General features: G+C 40.1%; 1 protein-coding gene across 2 annotated transcripts in view; it reads left to right on the forward strand.

Moving 5' to 3' along the window:
- Positions 1-21,624, forward strand: part of kcnab1a (potassium voltage-gated channel subfamily A regulatory beta subunit 1a) — a 121,846-nt gene that overhangs the window by 95,703 nt on the left and 4,519 nt on the right. For both annotated transcript variants that reach the window (XM_008275966.1, XM_008275965.1), the window contains exons 3-11: positions 2,212-2,249; positions 9,916-9,995; positions 10,870-10,914; positions 12,642-12,686; positions 13,989-14,032; positions 14,198-14,284; positions 17,372-17,457; positions 19,000-19,120; positions 19,451-19,545. In XM_008275966.1, the coding sequence (XP_008274188.1) occupies positions 2,212-2,249; positions 9,916-9,995; positions 10,870-10,914; positions 12,642-12,686; positions 13,989-14,032; positions 14,198-14,284; positions 17,372-17,457; positions 19,000-19,120; positions 19,451-19,545 (641 nt within the window). The remainder of the gene's footprint in view (positions 1-2,211; positions 2,250-9,915; positions 9,996-10,869; positions 10,915-12,641; positions 12,687-13,988; positions 14,033-14,197; positions 14,285-17,371; positions 17,458-18,999; positions 19,121-19,450; positions 19,546-21,624) is intronic.

Below are 21,624 nucleotides of genomic sequence, written 5' to 3' on the forward strand. Positions count from 1 at the left end.
GTATAGAAAATGGATGGATGGATGTTTAAAGCGATAAACTCTTCTGTTGTACAAAGTCTGTCATTTTTACCGTGATGGTTTGGTAACTGTCACACATACAGCTTTGCATGTGTGACACGAAAACTGCTTATACTAATTAGAGCTAGTCTGCTTTTTAATTTACAACTTGCTCAGAATCATTTCATTTCATTTCATAATACACTTACATAATTAAATGACATGTTGATATAATTAGCAATAATACTGACTTAGAAAAGGTTAAATATTCTGCAGGTTGCTGCTGAGAAGTCTCAGGAGACTGTTTGAAATCAACATACAACAGCAGTTCATGTGTAAGCACTTGAACCATAAGATACCAAACTTATTGGTTATTATGATCTTATCTTTTCAATTCTCAAACACTGACATTGGCCTGAAAAATACCATCCATATACTATCTTTTAGTCAGTGCACTGTAAATAAACTCTGATATACTCAGTATAACAGCACAAACTGTTTATCATATAGGCCATTTTATGTGAGACCATCCTTTACATCAAATAAAAGAAAAAGAAAAAGAACGTGGTGACAGTGTGCTCGGACGTGTTGCCAAATTTCAAATGTAAACGGCCTGTTCTGTCAGGCACTTCAGATCTTTTTCCAATTTCCAATGCATAAATAAGCCTTTATATATAAGCCTTGTTTTCTGTCTGTCTGGCAGAGTTGGACGGGTTTAGATAGCTAAAACTGTTTTGACACAATCTGAACTGGAAGAGTTTTCTGCCAAGCTACATTCATAAATCTCTCAGGGAATGTTCAGAGGACTTAGTGTCTCTTCAGGATGGATTGGCTCAGGATTTTGTCTGACTTGTCAGCAGTGTTTGGATCGCATCAGGAGCATATAGTTACATGTACACACATGCACGTATATAGACACAAACATGAATATATACAGTTGAAACTGGAAGTTTACATAAACTGTATAAAAAGAAAAATAACCATTTTTTTTGTCACTATCTGACATTAAATGTGACTAAGCTTTTCCTGTTTTAGGTCAGTTAGGATTAACAAAATTATTTCAATTTGCTACACTCCCAAATAATGAGAGAGAGAACTGAAAGTCAGCTCACTACAAGCTACACCGAAAACGATCATATCTGAAAACTCCGGCCAAAGTGGAGTTTTGGAAAAACTCAATTTTTACGTTTCCTTATAGACAGGAGGAGACAGAGTTTGACGTCACAGTATGCGACAAAAGCCTCATATGTGTGTGACCCATGTTTACAGTTTGGCTTCTGTGATAGAAAGTCAATGTTTTCAAGTATTTTACTTGTTTCTTACTCTAACACCACATTTAGGAGTAGCTCCACTTCTCTTTCGGTCCAAACAAACGACCCTTGCGCCATTATCGTTGAAGTAACAGGAAGTAATTCGTGCCATTTGTTGTTGTGTTTTTTTCCAGGATTCTGATTGGCTAGCATGGCTTTATGCTTCTTGTTACACTGCCCCCTATAGGCTCGGCATGCTCATAGCAGCTCTTAACTACGTGTTTATGCCAGTTTGTGTAAACAAAGACTTTTTGGAAAACGATCTGGTGTGGACAATGTTATTTTAGAAAACGTAGATCCGTTTTTGTAAATACTCAGCTATGTGTAAACGTGGCCTAAGATTACTATGCCTTCAAACTATTTGGAAAAGCCCAGATGATGATGTCATGGCTTTGGAAGGTTTTGATTGGCTAACTGACTCTATATTGTTAATTTAAATGAGGCAGCGGCCTCATCTGGGTGACTTTCTTGCTCATTACTTAGGCAGGCCTATCTTTTAATGTGACGGCATGCATGCAGACTTGTGTTGGAGTGCTGAACACAACAGGTAAATGTTTCCAGATCCGACTTTGGTAAAATAGTCGTTCAGCTGTGCTTTTGCACAAAAAGGGCAGGGACATGTTCAGATGCCGTCAGATTAATGCATAGTAGCGCATGAGACAGTGAAGACAATAAAGTGCTTGCAGGCGCTCACACAAGGTGATCCTTCAGTGCTGAGCAGCAGCTCTGAACAGGACAAATTTTTCTCCTGGGAACCCGGCAGCCTCCTTCGACTGATGTCGCAACTCGGGGATTAGTTGTGTTTACTTCATGATGTCAAACAACACAAACACACATAGACACTGACAGAAAGGACTGACAGGATGGAAATGATGAAATGTCTCTGTCTCTCTCTCCCTTCCAGGTACGTGGGTGACATTTGGGGGACAGATAACAGACGAGGTATGAAACATTTTTCTTTATCTTACATGTTTGTTTGACTTCAATGAACTCTGGTCATTGTGTTACTGATTTACAACTGTTATCGAGTGATTCTGTTAATTGTACATACACTACTGAACAGGAGTGACTTTCTAGTACATGAACACCTGATGTCCTTTTGTGTGCTTGTTCTCACCACACACTCACAAGTGTTTGATACTGCAATAGACCATTAATATTAAACACTCTGCTGTTTGTTACCATTTGAATCTATGACACAACTGCTGCTTTCTAGGTCTTCCTGAACTTTCAACAAACAAACTTATCATGAGCAGACAGGCAGAGTAAAGGCTCTACGGACCTCATTTTCAGACAATGATGCACTGTACAGCAAAAATCTCACACCAGTGGCCACTTGCCACCAAAAATGTTGCTAAATTCAAAACTAAATGACCTTTGAAAATGAATAACAAAGTCAGGAAGCCTGCAGGCCAAGAAACGTTGGCAGCATTTGGGAAAGAGTGGCCATCCATAGTCATTTCTGTGTTCCTTTGCTTAATTGCTGGTTAAAAAGCAATGCAGTCTCGTTTGGCTCAACATCGACAAAATAAATAAGGGCATTATTTTTCAGTCACATGGAGAACAACTGTTTTTCCATGCATTTTCTGTTACAGCAGCCTAATTTTATCTTGCTGGTGAAGTATGTTAATGTGGTATACAAAATGTCATATGGAAAGGAGCAACAGCGTAATAGCTGAGGTGGGGGGGTTCTGTTGAGAACTGTTTAAAAAAATTGGATACCTTCTGCTGCAGTTTGTGGGGATGAAGTGATAAATGAACCAAAGCAGTGTTACTGTGGGACATCTGTCACACCATGCTGTCTGACGGAGTGGTGTTAGAGTTAACCTTGATCAGAAAACACAGTTGGCTGACTGACAAAGTTCTAAAACTTACAGGCTCAATTACTCTACAGCTAGTTTGTTATTGCTTTCTGACATTTACTAATGCTATAGTAAAGGAGGGAGGGTGTCTTTGTGCATTTTTTGGATATAAATACCGTCGCATAGACTTTGGGTGTGGTGATCACGTTTTATGCTACATAGGACAGAAAACGGACGTACTGAGGCTCAACACATCATGTGTACATATACGTACTTAGGGACCCTTTTGCATTTATCCTGATGAGCTCTACATGCTCTGATGTTGCCTGCTGGGGTCTCGGACTCAGTCATCACACATACATATGCACACACTTAAAGTGACACAAAAGAGAGCAGAGGGGGGGGACACGGGAACAGTAAGCTTATGTAACAGTATTATTTCTCTCACCTTAGGGGCTTAGTGTCATCAGCTCACATGGTCCCCTCAAAGCTTCGCACCCTTTTTCCCGCCATTATTCCGAATGTCCCCAGTTCAATGTCACTGGTATCGCTCAGACACTTCGGGCCATGGACTTGAACAGCTGAGATTCACATGGGAACTGCTGGCTGGCTCACGCAGAATCTGTTTTACATATTGCATTGTTGACTCAGTGGAGGAGAATGTTTAAGCTCTCAGTAGAGATGCACAATAGCACATTCTGGCCATTGAAAATAACCAGAAGAAGAAGCTGGTGCAACAGACAGAAGGTCCCGGCGGACATGTGACCCCGAGCGATTCCACAACAGCAACTAGTGCTACTATCACATCACATGCAGCGCTGTTGGGTTAAAAAGTCCTTTGCTGCCCTGTTCAATGTCATTGTTGTCAAATGTGCCCTAAATATACTAATGTCCTCAGCAGAGATCAGTGTCCCTGCCCTCATTAAGAAATGCACAACAATTTTGGCACACAAACACAGATGCTACATAAAACCCTGCACAAATACACGCACATGACAACAATGAGCACAAAAGACTAATATTTTCCTTCTTTTTTTTTTTTAATTTAGGCTAATTTCTGACAGGGGATATTGTGTAAAGGGGTTATTATTTATAGGCACTAGCAGTCATTAATCATTAGAAATCATTAATATATATTTTATAAAGCCATTAGTTGCAGTTTATAAAGCATGTCTCATCAAAGTGCAATAAAGTTTGTTTCACTACATTCTTCCGAGACAGAAAGTTCTCATGAGTATGTGGGTAAGCAGCTTCATATTGCTCACTCATTCAAAAAGGGCAAAAGTGGAGCCATACATCACAAAGGGAATTTGAAGAAAATGTCTCCTGTCGATGTCAACTTTGATGTAGCAAGTTTGGAGGGGCAGAAGCAGAGCAGGCATGAAATCCTCTCTCAAGGTTGTGTGGGTAGCGTGTGGGCGGCTACTGTGGCCTTGATTCTGGGGTTGTGAAAGAGAGAGAGTGTTTTTTCTCATTATGTCTCTTCCATCTATGGAAATCCAATTCTCTTCCACCCTTTGTGCCCCAGAAGGAAAAAAAAAACAACAACAAAGAAAAAGAAGGAGCTTGAAGCATAGCCACCCAGGTGCAACTGCAACTTTACGGTGACTCAGTGTTTGTCTATATGTGAGGATGGAGCTGCGTGTGTTCTATGTATATGGTTGTCTCCTCAGTTTGTCACTGTCTTTCTAGATGTATTCCACCCTTTAAAGGCCATCAGTCACTTTCAGTCACTCCACAATGTCCAGAAGTCAGAAATACTCAGAAATGTGAGTAAGCAACGATGATTCATTAACAACGCAAACTTCCTGACCTTGCAAATGTCACTTGAAGCTCTTTTTGACAATGATTGGTCTTTTAGTTTCCTATGTATACTCATCGTTTAGTATACTCATCATGAATGAGCAGTCACCTAGGGCCAGTCACCCTTTAAAATTGACTATCGCCCTTGTCTCAGCTTTCTGCCTGCGACTATCCGTCTTTTAATCTGTCCTTGAAGCACTCTCTTCTGCATTTCTCTCACCTTACTTGAAAAACATTTATTACCTACTAAGCTCCTTCCTAAGCTCTCGCCACTTTTCATTGTTTGATCCATGTTTCAGTGTCTCAGTAACTAGTTCCTTTATCCACCATCTCTTTTTTTTACATCTCCGAAAAATCTGTTAGGTGGCCATTCCCTCACTTTATTGAAAATCACCCTCCAGTGCCCCTAACGTTTTTTTTTCCCCCCGTCGGCACTCAGCAGAGACCAGTTAGGGAAAGAACATGCTGTTCATTTTCCTCCGTCATCCCTTTTTCCCATATCTTTCTCTCCCGAACTCCCCCCTCCTTTCTTAAACCTCTCCATTATCTGGTTCCATCTTTTCATTCTGCTCTGTTTGTCTTAATGGCAGTCCAGGGCTTGGAGACTGAATGAACCATTTTGAAATGTGGTCTCTGTTCCCTCTCTGGCCTTAACTTTCCTCCTTCTGTTAAACCTTCTCTGCAAGCAGTACATTAGCATCTGATAATGATGTAGTTCTTAAATATGAATGGATCCTGAGAAAATACCTGTTGTAGTGAGTTGGGAGACATTTTAAATATTGGTTATTTAGTTAAACAGGCAGAGATTCCAGACAGGAAGAAGATGATAAATGATTGAATGAATCAGTCGTGGTCAGTCATGACATGGTATATTCATCGTATACACACTGAATAAAAATAAATAAATGCAAGCATGTCATATTTTATTAAACTGATTGTGTTCAACATAGGGAAATGAGCATATTACTGACAGAATAAATGTCATGAAACAACCAGACATGCACTACGTTATAAATGATAATGGACAGAACAAGAGTAGGGTCATAGACCAGAAATCATAAATCGGTGACAACTCACACATATTCAACGGCAAGAGCTAATGAGGATGACAATGCTGCTTGTTAAGTGTTGTTCCACTCTTCCTTGAAGGACATTTTGGAGGACAAGATCACATCGTCAGACACGTCCATCCAGAGCGTGGTGTGGCAGATGATCTGTTGTACCATACTGTCTGAAACGATTACTTAGACGACCGATGGTGGAGTTTTGGACATTCAAGTGTCTGGTTAACTGATATATCAGCATCCACCATGTCAACAGCTCAATTTTGTCTGTCTTTTGTCATCTGTGGCATTTTATCATTTGAAGAAAGTTGCATTTTAAGATGGCAACTTATAGTCACTGGTCAAAGTAGCGTCTGTGTGCTGGTCACACTATCATTGTCCTTTAAAGCTACACCTGACTGGGGTGTGGATTCACGTTTCTGTGAAAAATTACCAATAGAAAAAAAATCAAGTTTTTCTCTTCTTTCTTTTTTATGTTTTTGTTCAGTGTACTTTAGATTCTTTGTCCATGTCGTTATAAAACTTAACAATCCTTGGGGTAATGTTGCACTTCCACTGTTCAACTTTAAAAAAAAAAATCATTCAAAAGAGTTCTACACATCATGGTTTGCAGATTTTTTTAAAAAATGGGAAAACAGACCTCATGTAGTATAAATTATAGGAATAGGATTATTGGTATACTCTGAGTCAAAGTGTCACAACTGGTCCTGGATGGGAAACAGCTGGCTTATTGCATCTGTAGTTGTGCGTGCATCAAAAAAACGTAACTTCTCAACCACTTGTGTCTCGTGTTCTGTCACTCAGAACCACTGCCAGAACATTCACATCTTTTAGGAGGAAAAAAGGTTACAAGATTTGATTTTCTTCTTCTATCATGCGTGCCAAAGATCATTCTGTCGCCTCCAGCTGGGTCTGAGTGCAGAAATCTATTACAGTCTTACAAAGTAACTCATATGGGTACTTCTCTGACCTGGTGCATAATAATTTTCTTCAATTTTTGGCTGAAAGATCACCATTATGTCGGTAGAAGAAGGGACATGTAGCTCCCTTATCTTTAAAACTATATGTAACTTCCTACTTTTTTGTGAAGATATGCAATTTTAAGCTGACATTTAATCCAGTGAGGGCAGTCACTTCTGTAGCTAACAGATGATATTATATTACCTCTATACAAGTATGTCTTCAGGGACTCCCTGTTCAATTTCAAAATTGATTTCCAGATATTACAGATGATACTCAGGTATGACTCCAAGGTACAACCTCAAACGAGAGCTGCTCTCTGGCTGCAATAACATTTTAAATCAGTTTTAAACACTCATTTTATTGACTTTTACTTAGTATTTCTTTCTTTTTTTTTCTTCTATTTAATATCTTTTTTTTACCTGACATCAGAATTTGTTATACTCAGTTTAGTTGTCCTCCTCTGTTAAGTCAGGTTTTATACTTTCACTGTGTTTATCAAAGCACAAAAGAATGCTAATAGAATAAAGTTTCTCATCATTGTAACATAATAACACGTAGGCTTGGAGTGTTACCCAGTTTGGGCTGGTTGCAGAGAGAAGGTTGAAGAAGGTTGAGACAGATCCTCAGAGGAGAGCTTATTTAATTCTTGTAGAAACAACACCTCCGCTGTCTGCCACCACCGAAAACAGCAACACACACACACACACACACGCACGCACGCTCCCACGTACTGTGCATGCATTTGCAGGTGCATACACAAATGGAGACGAACACATTTTGTGCACACATGTAAACACAAACACATAAGTACCGCAAACACACTGCCTCACACACCCTCCTGTCACTATAAAACTCCAAAGGGAAATGATGACAAATTCACTTAAAGTCCCCATGTAATAAAAGTCACCACGGGGAAATTGGATCTCGGTTGGATGATTTATGGTCACCATGTCGGCAAAAAATATGGACGAATATCTGCACATATGCCACACACCCACACACACTTATATAAAGCATGAGTACTTATTAACTAAAGAGGAATGAGTTGACACTGCAGTACATCATGGAGTCAAATGATTTTTCACAGGTAATTACACTGCGATCCCCCAAGTTCAATAAAGTCTGTATGTCAACAGACTTAGAGTACAAACACACAGGGCTGTAGTTCTGCTTGATCAAAGCGACCACGTTGGAAATGTTTATAGCTGTTCTGATCAGCCACATGGTAGAAATGAAAGTTTTTCGTCATAGGGGACGATGCAACATTGTTTAAATGTAGGGGTAACAGCATGCATTTTCTCCCCAAGAAGACATACGATGGTACCTCAAGAAGTTTGCTTACCCATCAGAGGTGTAATTCCCATTTTGGGATGTACCTGAATACTACTTATATCACTGTCCACAAAAACTCAAATGTTTAAAGCAAAGAAAAAAGGAGAGGAAAGCGTCAAGCTGGCTGCTGTTGACTGTCTTGTCTGTCCACACAGCGCAGGTGGCAGAAGCGGCCAGATGAGGCTTTTAAATGTTGCCCCATTACTCATTGACCTGCACCATCTGAATTTTATCGGTTTCCCAAACTGAAATTCTGCTCGTGTGGTTGGCATTTTCAGAAGATGATGAAGCCATCCATGCTGTTGAGGAGCATCTGGAGGCTTAAGATATGACCTTGTTTCCATGAAGGGAGAGTGAAGCTTGAACATTGGTGGACCAAGTGCATTGACGTTTAGAGAGTCTGTGTTGAAAAATAATGCAAGAACAGCCTTTCTCCTGACATTTTGTGGTGAGGTCAAGAACTTTTTGAGGTAGCCTTGTCGGGCTGATCAGTTGTTCATATTAAAAATCACAGAAATAGTTGTCCACCCATCCATTATCTATACACTGCTTAATCCTCACTAGGGTTGCGGGGGGACTGTAGCCTATCCCAGCTGACTTAGGGCTACACTTAGAGACAGAAACCAAGCACACACACATTCAGACTTCCAACTGCAATTTCGCTGTGTTTGGAATTGTATGCGTAATGGCAATAAAAAGGATTCTGATTCTCTGATTCTAATTTTCATAAATGTCCAGTACATGAAGCGTAGTAAAATAAACAAGTAAATATGTATTTTAAATGTTTGCTTTCCATGTTATCGAGTAAAACATACCAAAATCGACCATCCATCCATCCATTATCAATTCACCGCTTAATCCTCATTAGGGTCGCGGGGGGTCTGGAGTCTATCCCAGCTGACTTAGGGTGAAGGCAGGGGACACCCTGGACAGGTTGTCAGTCTATCACAGGGCTACACTTAGAGACAGACAACCAAGCGCACTCACATTCACACCTACGAACAATTTAGAATCAACTGGGATAGGCTCCAGCCCCCCGCGACCCTAGTGAGGATTAAGCTGTGTATAGATAATGGATGGATGGTTTTAATGTAGTGACTGACAGGTTGTAATTTCCTGTGGGAACCATATGTTCTAGAGCCTTGATAAAAGCTTCACTTTTAAATCTTTGTCCTTTTTTTGTTTGATAAGTAATGGTTGTTGTATTCTTGTTCTTTGTCCCAGGTTGTAGTGAGTTGCTGTTAAGATGGAGTGGCATTCTGTGTCTGTTTTATTGAATTAGGTCAAAGTCTTCGGTGTCTTGTATAAAAATGAGCTGCAGTTATAATACGCTCTGAGGAAGGCCTCTGGCTGAAATGCGTCAGCAATAATATTTAAATAAAATATGAAGCTGCACTGCTTTGATGGTGTGTCATGCTTTTCTTCTTTTATAGTGGCTTTGGTAAGCTGTGAGACACTGCAGCTGCAGAAACATGAAGATTTCCACTAAAGATATTGACATGACAGAATATCACAGTGCTCTGATTCCACCAGGAAAATTCTAAAAAGGGAGATTTTCAGCTGTAATGAAAGAGAAATGAATGATAAATTGTGCACAATAACCTCTCTTTGTCTATTCTCTCTTTGTCTCTGACCTCTTGCCAGGTTGCAGAGCAGCTAATGACTATTGCCTATGAGAGCGGAGTCAACTTGTTCGACACAGCTGAGGTCTACGCAGGCGGCAGGTGGGTGTCATATAAACCCTTGTGTTTGTGTGCAGCTCAGTCGAGCTCATAACAACCTGTCCATGTTTTTACTGTGATCAGATGCATAAGTGTGGCTCCACTGTGTGCTTTTATCATTCATGATTAGCCTAAAGGCGTCATACAGGCTGCTTACAATTTAGTGAACAGATCTGTCATGTAACTTATAAATATTCATGACTGTAGTTAATGTTCAGACACAGATTGGTACAGTATGCCATGACAAGGCCATTACATGCTCTGCATTTGAACCTGGATGAGTTAACTTGGACAAAAAAGGAAATAACTGCCGTTAATCCTTGTTATTGCTGGATATTGTTAAATATGAAAACAATCATGCAAAAGTTTAAATATGGCAAAAAAGTTCACGTACATATTAGATTGTTTTTGATTTTCTTTTCCCACCTGCTAGTAGCTAATCAAACACAAATAAATATTAATAAAATAGACCTCTAACTGTCATACAAATATCAGGGAAAACAGCAAAACACATTTGCTGCCTAAAATAGTTTCAACCAGTTTTAAATCAGGAAACGCGGAGTGGCAGTTAATGTTTAAACAATTCCTTTGGATCGCTAAGGAGCTGTTTCCTTTACCTCTGACAAAGTAAATGCTACCATAATATATGAGACAGTAAATAAAAATGTTCTGCAATACAAAACCACTCCCACATATTTGCAGGAATCATTGTAACGAGTTTTCGAAGACCTTTTCATTGCATCATTTAACTGCCATTCAAGAACAAACTGAGACCTGTTTCGTTTGGTGACAATGAATTACTTTGATATTGTGGAGAAAATGTTTGTGATTTCAAACTGCAGTTTAATAACCCTGCCTCATTTATGTTGCCTTGCAGGGCCGAAATCATTCTAGGAAACATTATCAAGAAGAAATGCTGGAGGTAATGGTTATATTAATGTGTGTGGCTGCTTCATCACTTGTGTGTGAGAGAGAAAAATGTAGAAAGACAGAGTGTGTATGTTGCAACAGAAGTGTGTGTGTATGTGTGTATGTGTGTGTGTGTGTGTGTGTGTGTGTGTGTGTGTGTGTGTGTGTGTGTTATGTTTGAGAAAGCAAGATTGGGTGTTTTCTGAGGTGTTTTATCCTGTAGACCATCATGCTTTCATGTCCATACGGAAATCTTTGCTCTGTCATGGTTTTGTGTTTATTTCCTTAAATCAGACTAAATCTCTAATTTGCTGTGTTTTTCTGCACACACACACAGAACAGAATAAAATAGTTGCTGTATGTAAATTTGCTTTTTGGGCATTTTCATTTTCCACAAGTATCAAATATTCTTTTTATGGAATTATTTAAATATGCTCAGTTTTATATATATATATATATTTAATTGATCAGCTCTGCAGGAGACTGGGAGGCGACAGATACAGTAATATCAAAAGAAATTCAAATGTAAATGGCATCTTCAATGTGTGTAGTTGAATACATGTTTTTTGTATAATCTCAAGGTTTGGAAGAGACAGTAGATGAAATGCTGGTAGGATCTGATCAATCTGATGAAATCGCTACCAGATGTACTTATATAGGCCTGAAAGCAGGACCTTTATTTGAGCAGAACTGACACAAAATGTTTGTGTGCATTCAGTTTCATCATAAGAAAACTTTCCATAGCATTAAAACCCAGTATAATCCTAATTGTAATCTTCGATGTAATCTAGAAGAAGCATGCAGCCTCTTTTTCTGACAGAGGCCACTCTGTAATATGTCAGCATGTGGCCGCTCTCACGTGGGAGCTTTTAGCTGCTAGTCTCTTCTCACTGTGTTGGCTAGTTGTTCCATCATTAAGCAGGCTAGTGCCATGTACCGTGCTGACTACATTACACCAGTAGGCGGTTTGATGCTGGTACAGTTAAGACACACTGAACCTGACATTTCAGTCAGAGTGTTGTCATGAATTTGCAGAGAGGAGATTTTTTAAGTGGAGTACTGAAAAATCATAAACCACTTTCCTCCATTTGTTCAGATGTTGTCGTTAATGCATGCTGGTAAAGTGACACAACTCTCTTTAAAAGGCATGTATGCATTGATTCGTCACACATGACTAAAGTCTGCAGACGCTCATCTGATTTTTTTTGCAGTGAATTAGCAGCTCCTGTGTGATGAGGTAGATTTTAATGATTTAACACCACCAGATGTGGTAATAAAAGGATGTCACCAAAATCTCTGAAGCAACATGTGTGTAGCATATTCACACCTGTTGTCTGTTCCGCATTTTAGTTTGACAGTTTTCTTACATTACACTGAACATTAAAGAACAACTAGACTGAAAAAATCTATAATGGGCACAGATGTGTTAGCAAAGAAGCTGTGACACAGGAGAACATTCAACGCATCACAGTAGATGGTAGATGGTTGAATTCCATTTAGCTGCTTAAGGTTTTTGTTTGTGGAGGCTCTTTGTCTCATTTTTACTACTTGGATTCTTGTTCAGACCAAATCCATTGTTAAAGTTATTAGTACCACCTCCAATATGAGCAGTCACGATGTCTGCTGTGAGAAAGAACCTGCTGCAAAGGTCTTACATTAAAATTTTGACACTGAGCCGCATGATGCACTATGTGTCACTCACCATCCTGTTTTTCTGTATTTTTTTCTGCAATTTCTCAGGCGATCGAGCTTGGTCATTACAACTAAGCTCTACTGGGGAGGAAAGTAAGTAAGAAATTCCACAAACTCCAGTTTCCCTGACCAACAATGCTTGTAAATGGTTATCTGTTGCTGTGTTTTTTTATGGAAAATTGTGTTTGTGCGCCATGTTTAAGTGTTGTAAAGCATTTGGAAAGCTAATTTTTAACATTTTAAACTCTGTATGATTGTTGACTTGGTCAACTTCTTGCCTTTGTTGCAAAAACGCATTTCTTGACATGTTACCTTCAGCACCTGTCTGTCAGCAGCGTAAAACCAGTGGTAGAAAGTGAATTGCATGTGTGCTGCTGTGCACAATGCAAGGAAAAACAGGGACATACATATAAGAAATGGCTCCATATATCTATTTAATGAAGACAGTTTGGTAACTCAAAAGTCCTCCCACACAAGGACACATGCACGAAAACATTCACAAGTATTATGAACAAAAACTCTAAACTTCATTAAAGCATAGTAGCATATCTAACTTCAGTTTGTTTTAGACGAGTGTTTCTGCTAAATTTCTGAAAAACCTCAAGTCAGTTCTTACTTTGTTTCATTTATTCTTATTACTTATATTTCTTGTTACATTGAAAATGAATATCAAGTATCTTTAAATATGCTTAAAGTTTAACCTTGCAGCAGCATCACAGAAAGTTTTCCTTTGTGTTCTTGTGTCCATTTTTCTGATAACACCCTGAGAAACATGTCACATGCAGCAACAACCAACAGAAGAGCCAATTCCTCTGCTGAGTCCTGAGAAAGAGGAGAGGGGATGAAGAAAAGTGTTTTATAGCCCACATATGCGGATACACACACACATACACACGCTGTCCAACTGTGTCTGGTGATAAGGAAAAAGTTATTCTCCTGTTCCTGAGCATTTCTTCATTCCTGTAAGGAAGACTCTGTCCTCCGTCTTTCCCGTGCAGAGTCTGGGTGCATAGTGATGCTGAGCAGTTGAGAGTGCACTGACCCATTTCCATAAAACAGCCTGAGATGTACATTTGGATCTACTGTGAGGCTTTTTAAAAAAAAAAAAAATTTCACCCTGCCAGGGTCAAAAATGACTTTGAGTCGTCTTGGAGAGGCACGTGGCGGATTGTTTAAATTGATTAGGTGCCAGAAATATGAATTCATACATTTAAGATAAGATTAGATTACATTTTATTGATCCTTCTTGGATTTGTGCCACAATTTGAGAAAGTTAACATCTTAATTTTAATATTTAGAACCCCAAAATGAATTAATGGCTAGAAGAAGTGAAGTTGTGAACACAAATGCAAATTTAATACAGCTCATTATTTTTTTGCCGTTTCATCCTACTAGAGCGGAAACGGAGAGAGGACTGTCAAGGAAACACATTATTGAAGGTGAGAGAAGCAAACGCTCAAACTTAAACAAACAAAACAGCTTTAGACTTCATTTTTATGGCTTCAGATTGTGAAAGCTATGAATTTCTTACTAGCTCCAACCATGGTTTTCTTTAATAAATGTTCTCTCTCTCTTCACGCCTTGCATCTCTCTGTGTCTCTCAGGTCTGAAAGGCTCTCTACAAAGGATGCAGTTGGAGTATGTAGATGTAGTTTTTGCCAACCGCCCAGACAGCAATACTCCCATGGAGGGTGAGTCAGTTCATCAATATTCAAATGTAACCAACAATATCCAACCAAGAAACAAGTCAATAAAGCACTATTGACACTTTGGCCTGAGGCCACAGCATCTGACTTTCAGATGTCGGGTGTGTTCATGTTATTGGTTCTATTGATGATGGGGTGTTATGTTCTGAGATATCGCCTTTGTTGTTTGGCAGCAGAATATGTAAGCTCATTTATGAATGCAAGGAATATTGAGCTATTACTCCACCCAACTGGATTGTTTGTTCATGGATAGTTTCATAAGGTCGTCATAGGTGAAGCTCCTATCGATGGCCAGTTATGTCGAGGTTTAGACATGGTTGTAGAAGAAAAAGTTAGATAGCAGAGAGCTCCACGCTAAGGGCTCATAGTTGGGTTTGTTTTGGGTGGATGTTGTGGCTCTAAAATGTACTTTTTCACAGTTCGTAGTTCTGGACAGTCCCTAGTCGGTCATCTGCTATCAGTTGTGGTGTTAATTTCAGCAAGTGAGCTCCGGTGCTCTTTGTGGGAATAGATTTCACAGTGATGCCACATCTGATACCTAGTCGTGATAACAGATATATCGAAGGTCTGTAATGTTTGTGGGTTGAAACTGTGATGGAGTCTGCTGATCAAAGGAGACGCTGGAGATTGCTTTAGAATTTGCCATCATGGAGGGCAAAAGGTTGGACAAAGGGAACTATTATCTCCCTGCTTGGGGCTAGCCTTGGTTTGGAGTTTGTTGTTTGCCTGCCTCGTCACTTCATCAGTGAGTTCGATCCTGCACAGTGTCTTATCCAGTTTTTGACTGAACTGTGGCTTGAGTTGTGTTTCCTCCAAAGTCCATTGCTTAAATAAGCTTTACTCACTGATATAAAAAAAACAAAAAACAAATACACTGTTTATATACTATAGTTTTCTAGAGAGGGCTTGTGTTTGCAGATATCACCAATAATAAAATGAGAATGTGTGTAAAACAGCATTTGTTTCATCTTTAAAGATGAATGTTTTTAGGTTTTTGACTGTGGAGAGGGTGTTGTTGATTTGAAATTCAGCAGCTTGAGGGCTATTGTGTACTTGCAAGGCAAATTAGAGGGTTAGAAAATAACAAAATGGTAACTCCACACAAGATTTTGGCCTGAGGCAAAATGTTTGCATTTTTCACATCAGTCTCTATATGGCGATGTTTTTGCTAGAGCAGATATTTTAGGATATCTGGTGACTGTTACTGAACTACACATCTAAGTCTGCAAAATGTGTTCTTCAGTATGTGAGGCAGGCAGTCCTACATAATTCATTATCGACAAGTTGCTTATTGACATGTATATTAGCAGTGCACTGGTTTCTCATTAGTCATTATCAGTTAACTGTATACTTTTACGTTCTGCAGGGAGAGCCAATTAAGAGCAAAGTTTCTTTCAGTACATTATTAATTAGTGCTCCTAACCAGTCAATATGAACACTAAACTTTATGTGAATTAGGCTCCAGGTATTCAGTTTATTATCCCATTGGTAATATACATACATGTTTAAATCTGACAGTTTGTATATGATTTATAGTGTTGAAACACAGCTAATTTTAACAACATTAGGGATTTTTGGCAGATAATTTTTAAGGTCTAACAAGTTTGTGGAAACTTGCTTTTCTTTGTAGCTCTGTAAAATCTGGTTTTGTATACATGTGATGACCTTCATTTCTCACATTTCCTACCACTTCCCGTCTTATAGATTTTTATCGTCCTGGAAACTTTGCTTACTTTTTCTCAAAACTGTTCATTTCCTATTTAATTCCTGCAACTGTCTCTTGTTAAATTGGCCGGAGATTAAGGCAGGTTGCATTTAAATGTGAGTGCACCAGAACAAAGGAGAACGTCAGGTTGAGGGATGCAGAGGAAGACAGGAGTAACTATAGATAAGAAAGAAACTGAATTGTTTACTTGTCCTAATACTGTGTTATCTCCCTTGGCAGGATGCTATTGAGTAAGACATCTCTGTTTCAGGTTGTTAATTATCACTAGCCAAACTGAAGGGAAAACGAAAACCTGCCATCTCCAGTCCTTTTGGGTCTAAACTTTTTCCTTCATCTTCTTCTTTTTAATCATTTTGTCGCAACCCTTTTTCTTTTCTGTCAGTGCTTCCTTTGACTTTCGTATCCCCCATAATCTGTTGTCTTGCCAAAAACCAGTTATGCAGAGTGAAATACAAGAGTCCCGCCGCAGTGAACGATTGCACTATAATTGGAGTGAGTGCGGGGTGATGATGAATAACCTTAATGACAGTCCTAATCTGAGTTTTTGTTGGCCCTGACTGCTGTTGGCTTGCGCAGTCAGCAGTGTTGAAGCTAATTGCGTCATTAAAAATGCAGCAGCTTGAATGTGATCAGAGAGGCTTTAATATGTGAGCTTGTTAGTTTGTCCCGGGAGTCGTTAGGGACGGGTGATGAGCCGTCAGCAGGTAAGAGAGGCTTGAGGAGGTGGGTGGCCTCTGAGGAGTTGTTTTTTTTCCATCCATTCAATAAACTGGTACAAAAAAGAAGCCAGCGTACTTTTAAAGTCATTATTTATCTCAGATTTTCCCTTTTCATTTCCTCAGTCTTTTTCTGTTTTCCTGCTGTTTTTGACTGATTTGAGATCGACGAGCCCACTCACAAGTGCCTGCTTTCTCATTGCTTGTCTGCTTTATTTTATCTTCCTTTGACTGGTTGTTTACTGCGTTTCATTCTTATCTTTCTTTGGCACTTTCTTTCATGTGGCTTGACTATTGTGGATTTCGGAATATGTTGCCCACCCCCTGACAAGTCACGTCAAGCTGGTGCCGGATGTTCTTTATCCTTATCTTTTGTGTACAAAAAAGTAAACAAACTTATGGTATGTTGGGATTTACCTTGTGGAAATGATGAGCAGTGTCAGTTTTCTCTTGTTGTGAAGATTTCCTTTGGTTAAATTAAGTCTGCAAGGGTGGTTTTGTAATTGTCTCTGATGTTTTAGAGGCGTTTTATCTGTTACTGTAGCTCTGTAAATGCTGGAATCATTCAACAAAGAGTTCACTTTTAATCCAGCAAACCGATTTAATGTGGAAATGTGAATTTCTCTGCAGAAATTGTTCGAGCCATGACCTACGTGATAAACCAAGGCATGGCGATGTACTGGGGGACGTCTCGGTGGACGGCCATGGAGATCATGGTAAGCAGCGAAAACCTATTTGTGTCATTTGAGCTATAACTTACGCAGCAACAGTCACTGAAATGAACAGTGGAGAGAAGAAGAAGCAATCGTTTCTCACAGATTTAATAAAACATTTTCATATTTTGCTATATGATAGAAAATGTAGATCTTGACTGAGTTAACAGATTTGTTTCTGAAAAACAAATGAGGAGAAAAAATGTGTTTTAAACTGGTCAGTAGTTTGTAGCCACTAAACCCCTGTTCTTGATCTGCTGTATGTGGTTTGAAACTCAGTAGAGTTGGTCAAAAGTGATAACGTTTTCTTTTTTAAATACAGTTTCTGGTTAATGTGTCATGGCATTTTGATGGCTAATATCTCATATCCCACCAACAGGACTAACTATAGTGATAACCACTCTGCTTAGGAGAAACTCACCTTGAAACCTTTTCTTTGTCTTAAGAGAAGTGTGGATCTAGTGAACCACAGAATGAACTGTCAAGAAACCATAAATACACTCCTGATCTTCTCACCTTAACACCTTGAGGATACACTTCAGCAGCTCATTATCTTGTTCCCTCTTGAACACATAGCTCACGCATATATGCTCGGTACTGCAAGACAAAGAGCAATGCAAGAGCTGAAATCAGATGGAAACTGAAAAAGCAAAGTCAACATCTGAGGAAAAACAGACTCTTTTGGCAAGTGGTCACACCGGGCACAGTGGTTTGTCTCCTGTTTCCGTCAGAAATAATCTACCTCCTGCTTCGACTCCACATTAATGAATATGTACACAAGGCAGAGAGTTACGAAATGAGCACATGCCTAAAGTGACATTCAAGGACCTAACACCCATCCTCTCCTCTCTTATCTCTCTTTATCACCATCCACTCTCCCGCTAAGCAGAGTGCATTGTGTTGACATCCTCTCTCTGTGATCACGGTGAAAGCAAGCAGATATCTTCGTAGAACACAAGCCCAGATGAAAGCTGTGTAATTTAGATAGCATCAATAATGAAGGGGAGGAGGGAGGGGGGGTAAACACGGCTTCTCAGTGTACGTGACAAGGCAAGCGGTACAGTATACTCATGCATGGCTGCATACACAGGCTGGAGGCGCATGTCATGGGTTGAAGCACAGAAGGCCAACTTGTAATTTGTAAGTTGAGTGATTGCACCGACATTATCCTTGCGTTACGAAAAGATCCTCCACCACCACCACCACCACCACCACCCCCCACCATGCTCCCATCCTGACATGTGTTCCACAGCAGGAATCCAACAAAATAAAAGGACATTTAAAGAAGCAACAAGCAGCATGTTAATGTATGTGTGTGTTTCCTCTGGCATGTGTTCTTGACGGACACATGGAAAAAAAGAAGAAGCAAGCAAGGTACCAAGGTATACAAGGAAATTTGAATATGATGCCTCAGAGAGTTGTGATATAGAATACTGATTGGATGACTTACTATGAGCAGTGCATTTGAATTTATGCCATGCCTCCACAATCTGATTAACGCCTATCTCTCTCGTTCTGTCTTTTTACCCTCTCTTTTATCTCTAGGAGGCGTATTCTGTGGCAAGACAGTTTAATCTAATCCCTCCGGTGTGTGAGCAGGCAGAGTATCATCTCTTCCAGAGGGAGAAAGTAGAGGTGCAACTGCCTGAACTTTACCATAAGATAGGCAAGTATTTGTGTTGATGTTTATCTGCATCAGATTAATCTATCACAGGCGTGCCTTTGACGGAATGACTTTTCTATCTACTTGTTTAAGGAAAGTTAAAGGTAAAAACCTGGTGATGAGAACTTTCTGATGCCCAGATTGCCCTAAATGAGTGTTTATGCTTCTTTGTTGCTCATTTCCGCTGTTTTTTAATCATCTTCTCCTCTTTCATCATCTCATACATTTTCACTTTTTCTGGCACTGTTCTCTCACTTTTCTTCACACCTCTTCCTCCGACACATCTCACTAAAACTCCTCCTGTTTGACTTCCTACGGTCTCCATGGTGACAGGAGTTGGGGCGATGACGTGGTCACCGCTGGCGTGTGGCATCATCACAGGAAAATATGAAAATGGCATTCCTGAATCTTCCAGGGCCTCCATGAAGGTAAGACTGAGGGTTGCTCACCATTGCGAATCAGAATAAAGCTGCAATGGTGCTTAACCTATCCACTTCAGTTAGTGTAGGCATCAGGGAGTGTTTTAAGGCACAAGAGAAAGAGACCCGTGGCTGCTTTATTAAGATTCCTGGAACAGTTTGTGACAAGGACAACAAAAAGAGACAACCATGCACACTCCCACCAATTTAGAATCATCAGTTAAATTATCATGCATGTCTTTGGACTCTGAAGAAGCCGGAGCACCTGAAACCCTGGACCTTCTGGTTGTGAGGCCACAGTGCTTACCCCTGCACCACCGTGCTTCCCATAATTGAAATTCAATATTTATAACTATGTTATTAGTGTATAATAACCTGAAAATAATTCATTGTGTGTTTGTTCAGTTTAGAGGGGGTCCTTTATATCTACTGAGGATGCAAGTCCTCTTCCACCATATTTCTACAGTAACCTAGAACTGACAAAACAAAACTGGTTCTAGTGAGCACCTTTCGCGTTTTTGCAGCCACCGCAGGTTCTCACACATGTTTGGGAGAGGAAAGTGAGACTAGAGGTTCTCAGTTGGTTGCAATCTGCAGCCGCACCACTAGATGCTACTAAACCCCACTCACTGCTTCTCTGAGCGTTTAGAGCTGCAACACTGCAGGTTTCTCAGCCTATGCCCATATGCAATGGTTCACTTTTGAAAAGACACCAAGTTGACAAGACAAACAGTTTGCTGTGAGCAGTTAGTTTAGTTTAACCCAAAGGAATGAGGACAAAAAGGAAACATGTTGTTTAAAATCTGTTTGAAAATCCTCCATCCATCCATCCATCCATCCATCCATCCATCCATGGCTGTGGTGGCAGCAGACTAAGCAGGGAATTTCAAATGTCCCTCTCTCCAGCAATGGTTTTCAGCTCTCCTTGAGCTATCCCGAGGTGTTCCCAAACCAGATAAATGGTAAATGGTAAATGGTCTGCACTTACATAGCGCTTTTCTACCTTTGCGGCACTCAAAGCGCTTTACAATGTTTCTCATTCACCCATTCACACTCACATTCACACACCAATGGTGACAGAGCTGCCATGCAAGGCACTAGCCTGCCATTGGGAGCAACTTCGGGTTCAGTGTCTTGCCCAAGGACACTTCAACTGTGGGGGGGCGGGGCTCAAACCACCAACCTTACGGTCAGAGGACAACCGCTCTACCACCTGAGCCACAGCCACCCAGATGAGATATGTAATTCCTCCAGCTAGTACAGGGTCTTCCTGGGGTCTCCTCTCAGTTGGATGCACTCAGAAAACCTCCAAACTTAGGCACCCAGGAGGCGTCTCATTCAAATGTTCTAAACGCCCATTTGGCTCCTTTCAAAGGCAAAAAAGACCATCTCTATTCCGAGCTTTGTCCAGGTGTTTAAACTCCTTTTCCTATCTCTAAGGCTGAACTGAGCCACCTCTACAGAGGAAACTCATCTCGGCTACATGTATCCACAATCGCATTCTTATGGTCTCTACCTAGAGCTCATGATCGTGGACGAGAGGTGGAATACAGAGCAGATGTAAATTGAGGGCTTCACCTTCCCGCTTAGCTCCCTCTTCACCTCAGCGGTTCAGTACAACTCAAGTTGGCACAAGTTTAGGTTTCATACTACTCCTGTGACAGGGAAGAAGGCTGTGTTAGTGGCAGTCATATGACAGTTCAAAGAAAGGTCATTTTAGCCATCCCATGCCCATCCCAATAAGTGTGTCCGTCAATGGGATATGTGTTAAAGGATCAGATCAGTACTAGTTGTTTTTATTGAAAGAAACGACTAAATGAAGTCTTGTCTCTATAGCACTTTAGCTAAATTGTGTAAATTATACAACATGCCTGGAGTGGTTCATCAGCTCTTACAGCCTCCATCACTTGACTTCTCTCCTTGACCTCTCCTTCACTTGTCTACCTGTTCCCTTTTTTCTCTCTCACACCCTGAATTAATATGTACTTTTGCCTGTTTAGTCCACCTACCATTTTTTTTGTTTCTTTGTCTAATCTCTTTCCCTTCTTTACACGCTCAATCAATCACTGTCTCCTCCTGTTTCCTGCC

Source organism: Stegastes partitus, unplaced genomic scaffold (assembly GCF_000690725.1).
Source record: "Stegastes partitus isolate 25-593 unplaced genomic scaffold, Stegastes_partitus-1.0.2 Scaffold62, whole genome shotgun sequence".
NCBI lineage: Eukaryota > Metazoa > Chordata > Actinopteri > Pomacentridae > Stegastes > Stegastes partitus.